Source organism: Hippopotamus amphibius, chromosome 9, assembly GCF_030028045.1.
Source record: "Hippopotamus amphibius kiboko isolate mHipAmp2 chromosome 9, mHipAmp2.hap2, whole genome shotgun sequence".
Taxonomy (NCBI): domain Eukaryota; kingdom Metazoa; phylum Chordata; class Mammalia; order Artiodactyla; family Hippopotamidae; genus Hippopotamus; species Hippopotamus amphibius.
The window spans coordinates 20,561,993-20,577,235 of record NC_080194.1 but is presented as its reverse complement, the minus strand read 5'-3'; the positions used below and the strand labels follow the sequence as shown (position 1 = coordinate 20,577,235).

The 15,243-nt window shown below is 33.6% G+C and overlaps 1 protein-coding gene across 3 annotated transcripts in view; it reads left to right on the top strand.

Moving 5' to 3' along the window:
* LUZP2 (leucine zipper protein 2) overlaps nt 1-15,243 on the top strand; it is a 494,920-nt gene that overhangs the window by 351,892 nt on the left and 127,785 nt on the right. For all 3 annotated transcript variants that reach the window (XM_057695976.1, XM_057695974.1, XM_057695975.1), the window contains one exon: nt 11,772-11,834. In XM_057695976.1, the coding sequence (XP_057551959.1) occupies nt 11,772-11,834 (63 nt within the window). The remainder of the gene's footprint in view (nt 1-11,771; nt 11,835-15,243) is intronic.

Genomic DNA, 15,243 nt, shown 5'->3' with positions numbered 1-15,243 from the left:
ACAATTTTAAAATTATTAACCTTGAAAAGAAAAAGTATGTAATTATAAACATTAGAATAACTGAAACTAAAAATAAAACTATTTTAGAAACAAATACTCTTGTCTGGACAAATTTGAAAAGAGAAATAGTAACTCATAGCACAATTTGAGGAATTAACTTAGAATTTCACACAAATAAAAAGGTATGTTTGTGTGTGTGTGTCTGTCTGTCTGTGTATGTAAGGGACATGGATAAAAGATTGAGAGTCTGCAAATGTCTGACAGGAGTTCTTGAAAAAAGAGACTGGAGAGAATTATTCAGATGCAACATTTAATTCTGAATATATATTTTATTATGAAGCCAATTATATGCATTGAGTAACTTATGTACATAGTGATAGAATGGGAGGAGCCAAGAATGCTCCAAGATGTTTAGCATGAACAATCAGAAAGGCAGTACCATCCTTAACTGAGAGGGAGAAGACTGTAGGTGAAGAAAGCTTGGGGAAAAGATGATACTAATTTTGGATACCTCAAATTTCAGATGACTATATATGATGAATGAGTGAGCAGTTGGATTTAAGAAGAGAGATCTAGCCAAAAGATATAAATTTGATAACCCTTGTCAGAGATTGTGTTTAAAACCATGATCATGGATGAAATCAATGAGGTAATGAGGATAAAGAAAGAAAATGGCCCAGAACTCAGCCATAAGTTACTCCAGAATTGAATTGCGTGAGAAGTGTTGGAGATTGACAAAAGGCCATTGAGAGAGAATCTTAAAAAGAAAGAAAACAAAACAAAGAATGAGGTGTTCCATAAGGCAAGTTGAAAAAAAGAATATCTCAAGGAGGAGGAATGATCAACTTTGTCAAATCCTGATAATAAAACTAAAAAGAAAAGAACCAAGAATTGCCCCATGGTTGCAGCAGTGAGATCAAACATTTTTTAAAAGTGCAAATATTGCACTTTATGGATATATATACCTATTGAATTTCATACCAAATTCAGGCTAAGGTATGTGAAAAATCTTGATCTCTTTTTTCACTTTAACAAGACACATCCCTTATTAGTGGAGTCACATTTATGATAATACTAAAAATAATTATTATCCCATTCTATTATCCCAATCACTTCAATGTGTAAAACCATCAACAGGACTAATTCATGTCAGCTTGGAGCATAAAAGCAAGTGGTAATCCTATTCTTCTTCCTGCCACACCTCATGGGAATTTTACAGTGATCCTGGGAGGAAAACAGAAACCCCAAGAATTAAATAAATTATCTCCCTTTGAAATTTTAACAGTTAAACTTTATAGTCTGGCTTGAACTATGACATCAGATCTTTGCTAGTACTAACTTTAAAAGGAATTGCTCACAACAGTTAATATTTGGCAAGCTTCAATTAAATCATAAATAATAAACTGGGTCCAAATTTATTCTTATAAGCTTTGATGACCTTTAGTTAGTATGAATGCTCTGGTGGCTGATTAGCAAAGATGGAACAAAACAAATGTTGAAGTTAATGACATTAGCTTTAAATGGCATAGCATTGATATGTCTTATGCAGTTGTACCACTTGTATTTGAATGTGGAAATATGTTCTAACACTTTTTTTTTTTTGAATCCTGGGACTGAGGAAATGATAAAATAATTTTGGTAAAACTCCAAAAAAAGAAGAATTCAGTTTCCCCATAAAGTCAAAGAAACAGGGAGATCTCTTCTTAATTGCCGTAAGTCTCTCAGATGGGTTCGTAGGATGAACTGGCTCTATTAGGCTGGGAATTCCCAGCAGACTTGCAAAGAGAGGGTGGCAAGTGTTCAAGTCTTAACTGGGCAAAACAGGAAGAGAATATTCTCAGCAGTAATTATCAGTGAATTAACTGATCTTTCCTAATGATTTCACAACAATTTACCTTGCTTTGTTACTGCTCTAGGGGCAAAGTTATTTTATAAACCATAATTTATTTTATTGCCTAAAGGGATTTTATTGGCTGGTGAAAGTGCATGTATCTGGAATTAAAAACTCAAAGACCAATTCCATGTTTATGTACATTTTGGTTATTGCCCATGCATTATTCAGTAGAAATCTAGGACTTGTCTTTATTGTTTTTTGCTTGTTTGTTTTTCCACAAGCAGAGAATTAGTAAAAACTGTACAGCATGATGAAGATCAAGGGTTCTGGCAAAGGTTAGACCTGGACTAATCCCAGCTCTACCACTTAGTAGCTGCTTAAACAAGTTAACTAACATCATTAAGTGTCAAGCTTGTCATTTCTTAGGAGGGTGAGTCAAAAATTATCTGCACTCTGGCTGTAGAATTTATTTTAAATAACTTTTACAAAAGACGAATACATCATTTTTCTACATTATCTCCTTGTTTTTCAATATACGTTGTCCATCTGTCAACAAGCTTCCATATTCCCTCATTAAAAAATGTTTTAGGGTGAGCTGTGAGCCACAAATGCACCACTGTCTTCACTTCTTCATCAGAAGTGAATCTTCATCCTCATAGGCTGCTTTCAGCAGACCAAACAGGTGAAAGTCTGATGGAGCAAGATCAGGACTATAGGGAGGATGCTTTAACACCTCAAAACAAAGTTTTTGCAGAGTGTCGACAGTGTGGGCAAAAGTGTGTGGACATGTATACCCTCAGACTACAAAAAACGAATCACTGCATGCTGCTCTTCTTTTGTGCAAATCACAAGTGGGGCATCCATTTTTGCTCACACCACAGTTAGAAATGAACTGATGTAACACGTTCACACCTACATAGCAGTGACTGGGGAGCCTTGAATGGAAAGTGCTGATAAGACTGTGCAGCCAACAGAAGTTTTAGTATAGCTGGGGTGAGGATAATTTTTGACTCACCCTCGTAAAATGGAGATGGTTAAAAATTTTTGGCCTGTAGAGCTGCTGCAAAAATTCAATGAAATAATATATGTAAAGCACTTTGTATAATATCTGGCACAAAATTAGCATTCAACAAATGCTAGTTTAAACACACACTGAAAACAGTGCTTTTTTCCCCAGTTTTATTAAGTTATAATTTCGTATAACATTGTCTAAGTTTAAGGTGTACAGCATGTTGACTTAATACATTTATATATTGCAATATATTTACTACCATAGCATTAGCTAACACTTCCATCACCTCACATAATTACCATTTCTTTCTTTGTGTGTGTGTGTGGTGAGAACATTTAAGATCTACTCTTTTAGCATCTTTCAAATATAATACAGTATCATTAACTATAAATCACAATGTTGTTCATTAGGTGCCCAGAAAGTATTCACTTTCTAACTAGAAGTTTGTACTTTTTGACCAATATATCTCCATTTTTCCAACTGTCCAGTTGCAAGTAATCACTAGTCTACTCTTTTTTCCTACAAGTTCAGCTTTCTTACATTCCACATATGAGATATTATGCAGTATTTATCTTCTTTCTGACTTATTTCATTTAGCATAATGCCTTCAAGGTCAATCCATGTTGTTGCAAAAGGCAGGATTTCCTTCTTCCTCATCAAAGAATAATATTGCAAAGCATATGTGTGTATATACATAGATATGTAATCAGTATAATATCTTCTTTGTCCATTCATCCATTGATAGACACTTAGGTTGTTTCCATATCTTGGCTATCATAAATAATGTTGCAGAAAAATGCGGAGTGCAGGTGTCTTTTCTATATGCTGTTTTCATTTCCTTTGAATATATGCCAGAAGTGGGATTGCTGGATCATAGGGTAATTCTATTTTTAATATCTTGAGGAAAGTCCATACTGTTTTCCATAGTGGCTGCACTAATTTACATTCCCACCCATAGTGCACTAGTATTCCCTTTTCTCCACAATCTCAAAATCACTTGCTATCTCTTGTCTTTTTGATAACAGCCATTCTGACAGGTGTGAAATGATATCATTGTGGTTTTTCTTTGCATTTCCCTGATAATTAGCGATGTTGAACACCTTGTCATCTACCTGTTGGCCATTTACACATCTTCTTTGGGAAAATGTTTATTCAGTTCCTCACTCATTTTTTAATCAGATTTTTTTTTTGTTACTGAGTTGTGTAAGTTTTTAATTCTCCCTACAAAATATTGCCTAAAAATTAACTGCTAAGAAAACATATATGGGGACAACCTATATCATACTGAATTTGAAATCCAGAAATTCTTCCTACCCTATTTTTCTAAAGAGCAAATCTGATCACATGACTTTCATGCTGAACATTCAATGCCATGGCTTCAATGGCATACAGGGCCCTGTTTGACTAACCCCAAAACACCTCTTCCATCTCATCTCTCAACTCTTTTGAGCATCCTGTGTTCTAGTACACATACTCTTCTCTTTCTCTTGCCATTTCCTATTACTTGGCTAACTCCTTTACACATCTAAAGACTGTTCAGTATCACTTCCTGAGTGATATGATCTACAACATTATATAAGAGGTTTATATAAATATTACAATAATATTAATGCTTTCTTTCATGAGTTATTTCTGCAATGAATGGTATCTTGTATATTTAGCAACATTTTTAACCCATTAGAATGAGAGCTCTCTGATACTGGAAGGGGGTTTTAATGACAGCAGAAGCAGGTTCTATTTCCAAAAGAATTGTCTATTTTAAAGGAAGACCAAATCAGACATAAAGAGAAATACTATTGAGAACAATGACTCCCACAATAAACTTTTATCTATTAGAGAAATTAGAGGGCTCAAGAGTTAGAAACATTTCTATCATTTTCTAAAATAATAGTATATATAAAAATTGTGATGCTGAAACTCTGAACCTTCTTGGAGAGCTATCATAATCATCAAAAAGAGTATTCTCTATTTTTGCAAGACAAATTGAATTTTATTGAAATGATAAAACTAATTAACATACTCAGTAAATTGGAATGTATTACAACTATATTTTACCCGACATAAGAAAAAAACCATCTCATGTCCCCTCTCAATAGTCCTGAAGCTGCCAGAAATCTGAGATGACCTACATATTCTTCATTATTTCACATATGTTGACACTGGATATCTAGGGATTAAATGACTTATACTAGGTATTAGAGCTAGTTTGGTGCTAAGCTAAGTATAAAACTTTCATGAAGCACTCTTAAATTTTCTAATGAATTAGAGCCAAGTTCAGAGTCTCATTCTGTTCCTGAGATAACCTCAATGAGGCAATCTTTGAGCACTTGTAAAACTTTTGTTACACCTGCAACCAATTTAGAATTCAGGTTGGCAAGGCCAACACTCATCTGGGGTATCTGCCATCACTTGGATGGTAGCATGGCTGTAGGGTAGTTTTAAGTGTTTATATAATGATCGTATTACTCATATCTACTCAATTCCAAATCTTTCTGTAAAAATATACAACTTAATTAAAGTAGCAATTAGTCTACATGGAGATTAAATCATAACATTATATTTAAACAAGCGAATGACTTGAAAAATATAGTGTAAGTATTTGGTTTTCAACTAAGTATATTTCTTGCTGCCTACATTATATATTTTTTTATTTTTTATTGAGATACAGTTAACATACAATAAACTGCATATATTTAGAGCATACAATTTGGTATCCCAATCTCCCATTATATTTTACTATAATTTTAAAGAGAATATCTAAGTTTTTTTTGACCAAAGGTGCTTCAGATGTCTAAAGCTCTGTATTTATATTGTAATATATGTAGGTGGTTGATTCCCTTTGGATTTTTTTCTCCATTATTGATTTGAAACTATTTTATAGACAATTTTATCTACCCATTTTGAAATTCTACTTTTTCCTTTTACGTGCCTTAAAATAAATAAAAACACCTTAGAAAAATTTATTTTCCCTGGTTTCTATGCATCTGAGTGTTTCTAAACTGGAGAATAATTTCTTCCCTTTGTTGATCTCTTCACCCCTTATTTTACAACAAAAATAACCTTTAAAATTTTAAGGAGTTATTAATTATAATGTGGATTGTGACTTAACTTTCTTGGGGTGGAGGGAACCATAAATACTAAATGAAAAATGCATAATGTTGTAGATCACATCCTGATTTCAGAAACATTAAAAGGAGAAACAATTGTGCACCCCAAGAATTAATGAAATATGCATTCATGGTTTAGATCTCAGTCCAGTAACCCATCCCTTTCCTGAGATGTCCTCAATAAGAGACTCTTAGGGAATTTGTAAAATATTATAACATCTGCCAATATTTTAAAAGCAAAGTATTTAAGTCACATATTACCCCTAAACTCTATTGCTTTTCTTTATATGGGATGTAAGGTTTCTAGCTGTAACTGTATTTGAAAGGACATGCCTATTTTTTCAGGCATCTGAGAAACATTTAAATTGAAACAGATGTGGCTCTCAAGCATTCATACATAGTGGTTTCTGCCTGGTTTTAGGAAGTTCTAAAATAGGAGATGCTTCCTGCAGTGAGACACAGCAATCTCTGGTTTTATTTTGAATACCACTGCAGGTGTTTTTACTTTTGGTTTATATGTAATTGCATTTTGGAGAGATTAATATATGTTTTCAGCTGCCTGGTAGCAATGGTATATTTTATTTAAATTCAGAAAATAATGTGATAAACACATTTACATAATTTATTATATATGACAATCCTAAGTGTTCCCAGATTTTTACTTTCACCATGGAAATTCATTGAGACCTCATCAACCCACCTTGTAATTAAGCACAGATTTACAGCCGCTCAATCAATTGTCACAGCTGTATTCCTGTCTTATAATTATAGATACCTCCTCCTACTTGGTTCCTGCCTATTTTATGAGCCTTATTCCCCGTTTTCTCTTTATCCTACATGAAATCTTCACAACAAATTCATGCTTTGCTTGATTTAGCCATTATTGGTTTCTATTATTTGCAAACAAAAATCCTGATTAATACCTAATTTCAATTGAAAGCACAATGTAAAATGGAAACTCATAGTAACTTTGGAATTTCTACATTTACATATAGCAAGATTATAGAGATATACTAGATTTATGTCTCTTTCTGTTTTGTAACCCAGAACCTATGTTGGGCTTGAGCTACCATGTAAGCTACACTGAAAATGTGATATTTTAAGTTCCCAGGCAAAAATCAAAACTAGATTAGCAGATCTACTTATTAAGAAAATATTTTGTTACTATCAGATTTGAGTTTGAGTTTTATCATATAGATAAGGTGAGATATTAAATGACATTTTAGGTATGTTCCCGAGAAGCTAGGTTCCCAAGGAGGTTGTAGGCACATTTCTTTTAAGCCATCCTAAATTCATGCAGCATCCAATTGGGAGAAATTCCTTTAGTAGGTAGTAAGCAGGGTTTGCCTTTCATTTGGAGAAGCTGAAACAGATGGATATAGTCTCTGCCCACATCCTGATAAGCTTAAGCATTAGTTATAAGCTTGGATGTTTGGATTTTTTTTTTTTTTTTGAGAAGGGTGGGGGTGCTACTCTGAATCCTAAAGCATAATCCTCAGAATTATGATTATGTATGATAGGATGGACAAAAAGATTTAAGGTGGTGTCAAGAGAAGCGAGCAGCTGGTGCTTGAAGCATGTAGCTGAAAAACCAAGGAGTATATGTACTAGCTTCAGGAAATTGTAAAGGCAGGCAGAGGGGCCAACAACATCACCAGAATTCAGTATTTCTCTCTCCGTACTCATATGTTCTTTTTCTATGTTATATTCACTCTCAGATGAGTTCTGACATAGTGATGACCCTTGGCACATTTCCCTCAGTAATTCTTGAAACTAAAAGTTTTATATTTGTGTCTCATCAGCAACTCTTATGTTACTTTACCAAATCTGAACCAAACCTCTGATTGGCTGAGCTTGAGTCTCATCCTTTCCTTTGATAGAGTGTGTAAAGTTAGTGTCACACAAGCCACATGGAACTAACATGGAAAAATATATCTCACAAGAAAAAGCAGGATATGGTTATTAGAAGAAGGGATACTAGAAGCATGACTGGCAGGAAAAATAGACATCTAAACATTTTACGTTTCTTTTGATATACTTTTTCTTATGTTTTCTCAAGCGAGGCATAATCATAATTGGATCTTAGCATTTGGGGCATAATTACATGTGTAAGAAGTTATTTTAGACCTTGTAAAAGCACCATTAGGTCTGATAGAATGAGATCCATTGTTTAGAGGGTAGATAAAATGATACAATTCTTATAACAAACCTGTAAAGACTACGTCTTAATGCCTAAATGATATCAAATCTTAATTCTTTCTGGGAATAAAGAAGAAGTATGATCACTAGCATTGAGTGGACAAGTCAAATCTGGGAATCAGTATTCCGTCTCCAGTGTTCTGTGCCATCCATGTTTCTGAAGAACTTGCCATTTAAGAACAATCTCAATGTGGGCCTTGATAAGTCTTCCTTGTACCCCACAATTGGCCTCATTATGGGTGATTACAATTAATTATCCTCAGTTCTGGATTTATTTCAGAATAGTGAAATAGTCTAATTCTTAAATTCTGGAAATGACATTTATCTTAATGGAAACATATTGCTTATACAGTTGCCCAGAATTATCAGCTGCCACAGCAGACTATGGACACACAGCATAAATCACTGCTCATTTTTTGGGTGCGCACAGGATATCCATGTGGGACAGTCTTCCTTGTGCTAATCCAGACTGCATTGTCCAAGTCTGTCACACATGTTTGAAGGGAAATACTCACTGCTTTATCTATCACTTTAGAATTGAACAGAATGGACAAAAGGAAAGGAAAAAAAAGAAAATAAAGAAAGGAAGAAAGAAGGAAAAAGAAAAAAGGGGATAAAAATTTTACGTGAAGATGCAAATTTTAAGTAGTATAGATTACATATACTAATTTTGAAATATATTATTAACTTTATTATCATCTCCAATAAATTTACTCATGTATGGATGGTTTATGTTAATACATAAGGCCTCATAGTAGATGTACTTCACTCATCTTGTCTCCATTTTATTTATCTTAATTTTATTTCTTAGATATTTTAACTTTTTGTTTTGAAATAATTTTTCTCAGTTTTATTGAGAAATAAGTGACATACATTACTGTATAAGTTTAAGGAATATATCATGATGATTTGATTTACATATGTTGTGAAATGATTACCACAGTAGGTTTAGCACACATCCGTCTTCTCCTATAGGTACAATAAAAAGAAAAGAGAGAAAAAGAAAAAAAAATTTTCCGTGTGATCAGAACTCTTAGGATATTCTCTCTTAACAATTTTTCTATATGTCATACATCAGTTAGCTATAGTTATCATATTGTACATTATATCCCTAGTACATATTTATTTTGTAACTGAAATTTGTATCTTTTGACCATCTTTCTCCAATTCCTCTTCCTCTACCCTCCACCTCTACCCTCCATCTCTGGTAACCATAAGTCTGATCTCTTTTTCTGTGAGTCTATCTGACTTATTTCATTTCAAATTTCATCCACGTTGCCACAAATGGTAGGATTTCCTTTTTTTAATGGCACACACACACACAAATATATCACAACTACTCTGTCCATCACTGAACACTTAGGTTGTTTCCATGTCTTGGCTACTGTAAATAATGCTGCTATGAACACACAGGTACAAATATTTTTTTTAAGTTAGTGTTTTCTTTTTCTTCGGTCATATTCCTAGAAGGGGAATTGCTGGATCATATGGTAGTTCTGTTTTTAATTTTTTAAGGATCCTCCATACTGTTTTTCATAGTGGCTGTAGCAATTAACAGTCCCATTAGGAGTGCACAAAGGTTCCATTTTTCTCTGTATTTTTGCCAGCATTTGTTTTCTCTTGTCTTTTTGATGGTGGTCATTCTAACAGGCATGAGGTGATATTTTATTGTTTCAGTCTGCTTTTCCCCAATGACTAGTGGTGTTGGGGATTTTTTCATGTACCTGTTAGCCTTTTGTATATCCTCTTTGAAGAAATTTCTATTCAGGTCCTTTGTCCATTTTAAAAAATTAGGTTGTATGAGTTCTTTACATGTTTTGGATATTAACCCCTATCATATATGATTTGCAACTTCTGTTTTACAATTTCATAGGTTTTATTTTTACTTTGTTGATGGTTTCTTTGATATGCAGAAGTTATTTAGTTTGATGCAGTCCCACTTATTATTTTTTTATTTTACTGCTTGTGCTTAGCTATTAGATCCAAAAAGACATTACAAACATTGAGTAGCAAATTAATACAGAATGTTCTCATGTACGTTTAGCCTAAACCTCTAATGTAACATCATACAGTGATACTACAATTATTGAACCAGAAAATTAACATTAATACAATACTAGTAAACAAACTATAGACCTTATTTGAATTTCACCAGTCTTTTCACTAAAGAACTATAGCCATAAAAATGATGAAAATCTAAGTGAGTAACAAATCTCTAGAGATAGTGAAGATATATCCCTTATGTACAAAAACAGTAGGAGAGATCAAAAAAGAAAAATAGACAATTTTAATAGAAAATAAATTTATCACATGTTGAAAATATCATAAATAAACATATATTGAAGGAAAACTACAAACAGAGCAGCACTGCAGAGTTAGAACATTAGTATGTGTCCCTTTATTGTAGTTTATGAGCTTTTAAATACAGGAATACTGCTGTACATTAAATACTCTTTAAAAACCATTATCTTGTGTTTTGTTTTGTGATGGTACAAATATTTGCAAAAGAAATTACTAAGTGAATCAAGATAACTCCTCATTTGTGTAAAATATACCATTCTAAAGTTTTTTAGAATTTCAACTCTTAGCTAAGGAGGAAAAGTTAGACAAAGGATTCTTTCAAAATGAGGCAGCTGTACCCACTCTCTGCATGACAAGAAAATAAAATAGGAAATGATGTTCATAATCAGGTGGGAATTGTGTGTGAAGAAACCTTAAATTTGATGTGTTCACTCATTCAGTTATTCACTCATGCTGCATAAATTTAGTTCAATTTTCTTATGACGCTCATCAAATTGACTCTCTTTAGCATCATCATGTATGAGATGTACTTTCCATTACATTGTTTGCTCCTGCAGAGACAGTACAAAGTCTAAATCCTGTGGGTTTTACAAAGTTTTCTGCTCTCTCCTAGCCTGCTGTCTAAAAGAAGAGTAGGTACTCAGTTATGGGACAAAGAAAAGACTGAGTGTAATGAGGGAGATATAATTGAGACACTGTAAGGGTTTAAATTCAGATGGCTAACACTTTGCTTCCATTTCTGAAGTAACAAACATTTGTCTATGAAACTAGGTCAAGCCCAGCAAAGACATATGAGGCCTGGAAGAAGAAATGGTTTCTGAGCATCAAGAAGCCCTTTGAGTGCAGTCACAGGTGTCAGGAATATAAGAGGACTCTAAAACCATAGCATTTAAAGGAAATTCAGACACTAATGTGTCTGTGACTATATTAGACTAGATTCCAGGGTGACCAGCTCCCAGGTGATGGTAGAAATAAATGCTTCCTCTTTCGGGGGATGATTTCAGAAACTAGTATCAATTACAAATTTCAAACTAAAATTATTTTATAAAACAACATATATAAATATAATAAAACAGAGTTAAATATAAGACCAAAGTTCCATATTTTCTAATAAATGTGTTAATGCTAATATATCAAATTTTTTATTGAATAAAAGAAATATCCTTTTACGTTACAGATTCTACTCAATTTATGCAAATCCATGTCATATCATGAAGGACTTATCTGTGACCAAAACAGAGAAATGCTGCTGACATATTTAAGGAAATTGTTAATATTTTATAACTTCTTAGTAATAAAACTATGTTTCTTTCCTCAGAATAAAAGCTTGAAACACAAACTCTTGTCAGGAAACAAGCTATGTGGCATACATGCAGAAGAGGTAAGTTTTCCCTTCTTATAGATTCACTTGAATAGAAATAATATTAGTGTCAGATTTTTTTTTTAAATCCAGACATCTGGTGACTTTTTCCCACTAAAACATAAATGCAAACATTGGAATAAGAAAATAAAAATAAATTTTAAGCTTTTAGATATTTTTGGATGTTTTAACATTTCATCTCCAAAAGGAAAAAAAAAATTGAAAGCATGTTAAGTGTTATTGATACTTTCCTAAATGATACTCTGGATTCCTTCCTTAACTAGATTATCAAGATTTCCCTACTAGCAAACACCTGGAAGTCCATGAACTTTTCATTTTTGGTACCCTCTATGTGATGTCTATACAGTGACCATCAAGTGTCAAAGTGGGGATTCTAGGACTGACCATAAAACTTAAGAAACAAATAGCTTCATTGGTTCCATTTGCTGGACAAGAAAATAATCTCACACATTTCTTAGGGGGGAAAATCATTCTGTTTAATCCAGGTTTAATTGAAATCAATTTTTTGTACTCCTGACCTTCCAAATCAATCTGAATTTTATTTAATGTTGTAAGAATACAGCTCATATAGTCAGTAATTCTTAGTGATGGTAAAGAGATACCATCACTAAGAGATAGTAGAAATAGTTCCATAATAAGAGATTCTTTATACCTCAAGGAGAGCAGACAGCAGTGTGTTCGTTGGAGCCTCAAAGAAGCATACACAAAGAGAAGATAAATTGTGCAAAATTTTTTAAATGGAAAAGGCAGTGAATGATAAGGAACAGGCATGTTAGTCTTCACACCTCAATGAAGACAATGCCTATGAAGGAAGGGGGAAGGAAAGAGGTTTAGGTAGAACAAGAACAGTGTCTTTTACAAGTTTTCCCCTTTTTCCATAGCAGACTAGAAGCAAGGCACAGTGCTGGTGAACTACTTCTAGCATCTCTTAAATATCGAGCCTCCTCTCATTCTAAAAGGCTTTTCCTGTTATTATCACCTTATAGCAGGAGGAACAGGGAAGATTACCTACTGACTCACAAGCATGGCTCTTTAGGAGTCTATCTAGGAAGTAATGGCATATATATCATTCTATCCTGTTGGCCAGAACTAGGTCACATGCCTAGGTAAGTTGTAGGAAGGCAGGAAAATGCCATTAGGTTGGTGGTCATGTGCTTATCCAGAATATGGGATTTTTTTTTTCTTTTCATTTCAGCTTAATCAGTTCTTTTTTTTATTTTAATTAACTTTTATTTTTTATTTTTTAAGAACTTTTATTGAGATATAATTGACATACAATAAACTGCATGTATTCAAAGTGTACAATTTGATATTTTTTTTCTTATTAGTAATGTATATATGGCAGTCCCAATCTGCCAATTCATCCCACCCCAACCGTCCCCCCACTTTCCCCACTTGGTGTCCATATGTTTGTTGTCTACATCTGTGTCTCCATTTCTGCCTTGCAAACTGGTTGATTTATAACATTTTTCTATATTCCACATATATGCATTACTATACAATATTTGTTTTTCTCTTTCTGACTTACTTTACTCTGTGTGACAGTCTCTAGGTCCATCTATATCTCTGCAAATGTCCCACTTTCATTGCTTTTTATGGCTAAGTAATATTGCATTGTATATATGTACCATATCTTTATTCATTCATCTGTTGATGGACATTTAGCTTGCTTCCATGTCCTGGCTATTGTAAATAGTGCTGCAATGAACATTGAAGTGCATGTGTCTTTTTGAATTCTGGTGTTCTCTGGGTATATGCCGAGCAGTGGGATTGCTGGGTCATATGGTAACTCTATTTTTAGTTTTGCAAGGAACCTCCATACTGTTCTCCATAGTGGCTGTATCAATTTACATTCCCACCAACAGTGCAAGAGCATTCCCTTTTCTCCACACCCTCTCCAGCATTTACTGTTTGTAGATTTTCTGATGATTCCCATTCTCACCGGTGTGAGGTGATACCTCATTGTCATTTTGATTTTCATTTCTCTAATAATTAGTGATGTTGAGCAGCTTCTCATGTGCCTCTTGGCCATCCATATGTCTTCTTTGGAGAAATGCCCATTTAGGTCTTCTGCCCATTTTTTGATTGGGTTGTTTTTTTTGATATTGAGGTACATATACAGTTTATATATTTTGGAGATTAATCCTTTGTCTGTTGATTTGTTTGCAAATATTTACTCCCATCCTGAGGGTTGTCTTTTCATCTTGCTTATAGTTTCCTTTGCTGTGCAAAATCTTTTAAGTTTCATTAGATCACATTTATTTATTTTTGTTTTTATTTCCATTACTCTAGGAGGTGGGTCAAAAAAGATTTGCTGTGATTTATGTCAGATAGCGTTCTTCCTATGTTTTCCTCTAAGAGTTTTATAGTGTCTTGCCTTACGTTTAGGTTTTTAATGCATTTTGAGTTTATTTTTGTGTATGATGTAAGGGAGTGTTCTAATTTCATTCTTTTACATGTAGCTGTCCAATTTTCCCAGCACCACTTATTGAAGAGGCTGTCTTTTCTCCATTTTATATCCTTGCCTCCTTTGTCATAGATTAGTTGACCATAGTTTATCTCTAGGCTCTCTATTCTGTTCCATTGATCGATATTTCTGTTTTTGTACCAGTACCATATTGTCTTGATTACTGTAGGTTTGTAGTATAGTCTGAAATCAGAGAGTCTGATTCCTCCAGCTCCGTTTTTTTCCCTCAAGATTGCTTTGGCTATTAAAGGTCTTTTGTGTCTCCATACAAATTTTAAGGTTTTTTGTTCTAGTTCTGTAAGAAATGCCATTGGTAATTTGATAGGGATTGCATTGAATCTGCAGATTGCTTTGGTTAGTATAGTCATTTTCACAATGTTGATTCTTCCAATCCATGAACATGGCATATCTCTCCATCTGTTTGTGTTGTCTTTGATTTCTTTCATTAGTGTCTTATAGTTTTCTGAGTACAGGTCTTTTACTTCCTTGGTTAGATTTATTCCTAGGTATTTTATTCTTTTTGTTGCAATGGTGAATGGGATTGTTTCCTGAATTTTTCTTTCTGATCTTTCATTGTTAGTGTATAGAAATGCAAGAGATTTGTGTGTGTTAATTTTATATCCTGAAACTTTACCAAATTCATTGATTAGCTCAAGTAGTTTTCTGGTGGCATCTTTAGGATTTTCTAGGCATAATGTCATGTTATCTGCAAAAAAGTTTACTTCTTCTTTTCCAATTTGGATTCCTTTTATTTCTTTTTCTTCTCTGATGGCTGTGGCAAGGTCTTCCAAAACTATGTTGAATAGTAGTGGCGAGAGTGAACATCCTTGTCTTATTCCTGATCTTAGAGGGAATGCTTGCAGTTTTTCACCATTGAGAATAATGTTTGCTGTTGGTTTGTCATATATGGCCTTTATTATGTTGAGGTGGGTTCCCTCTATG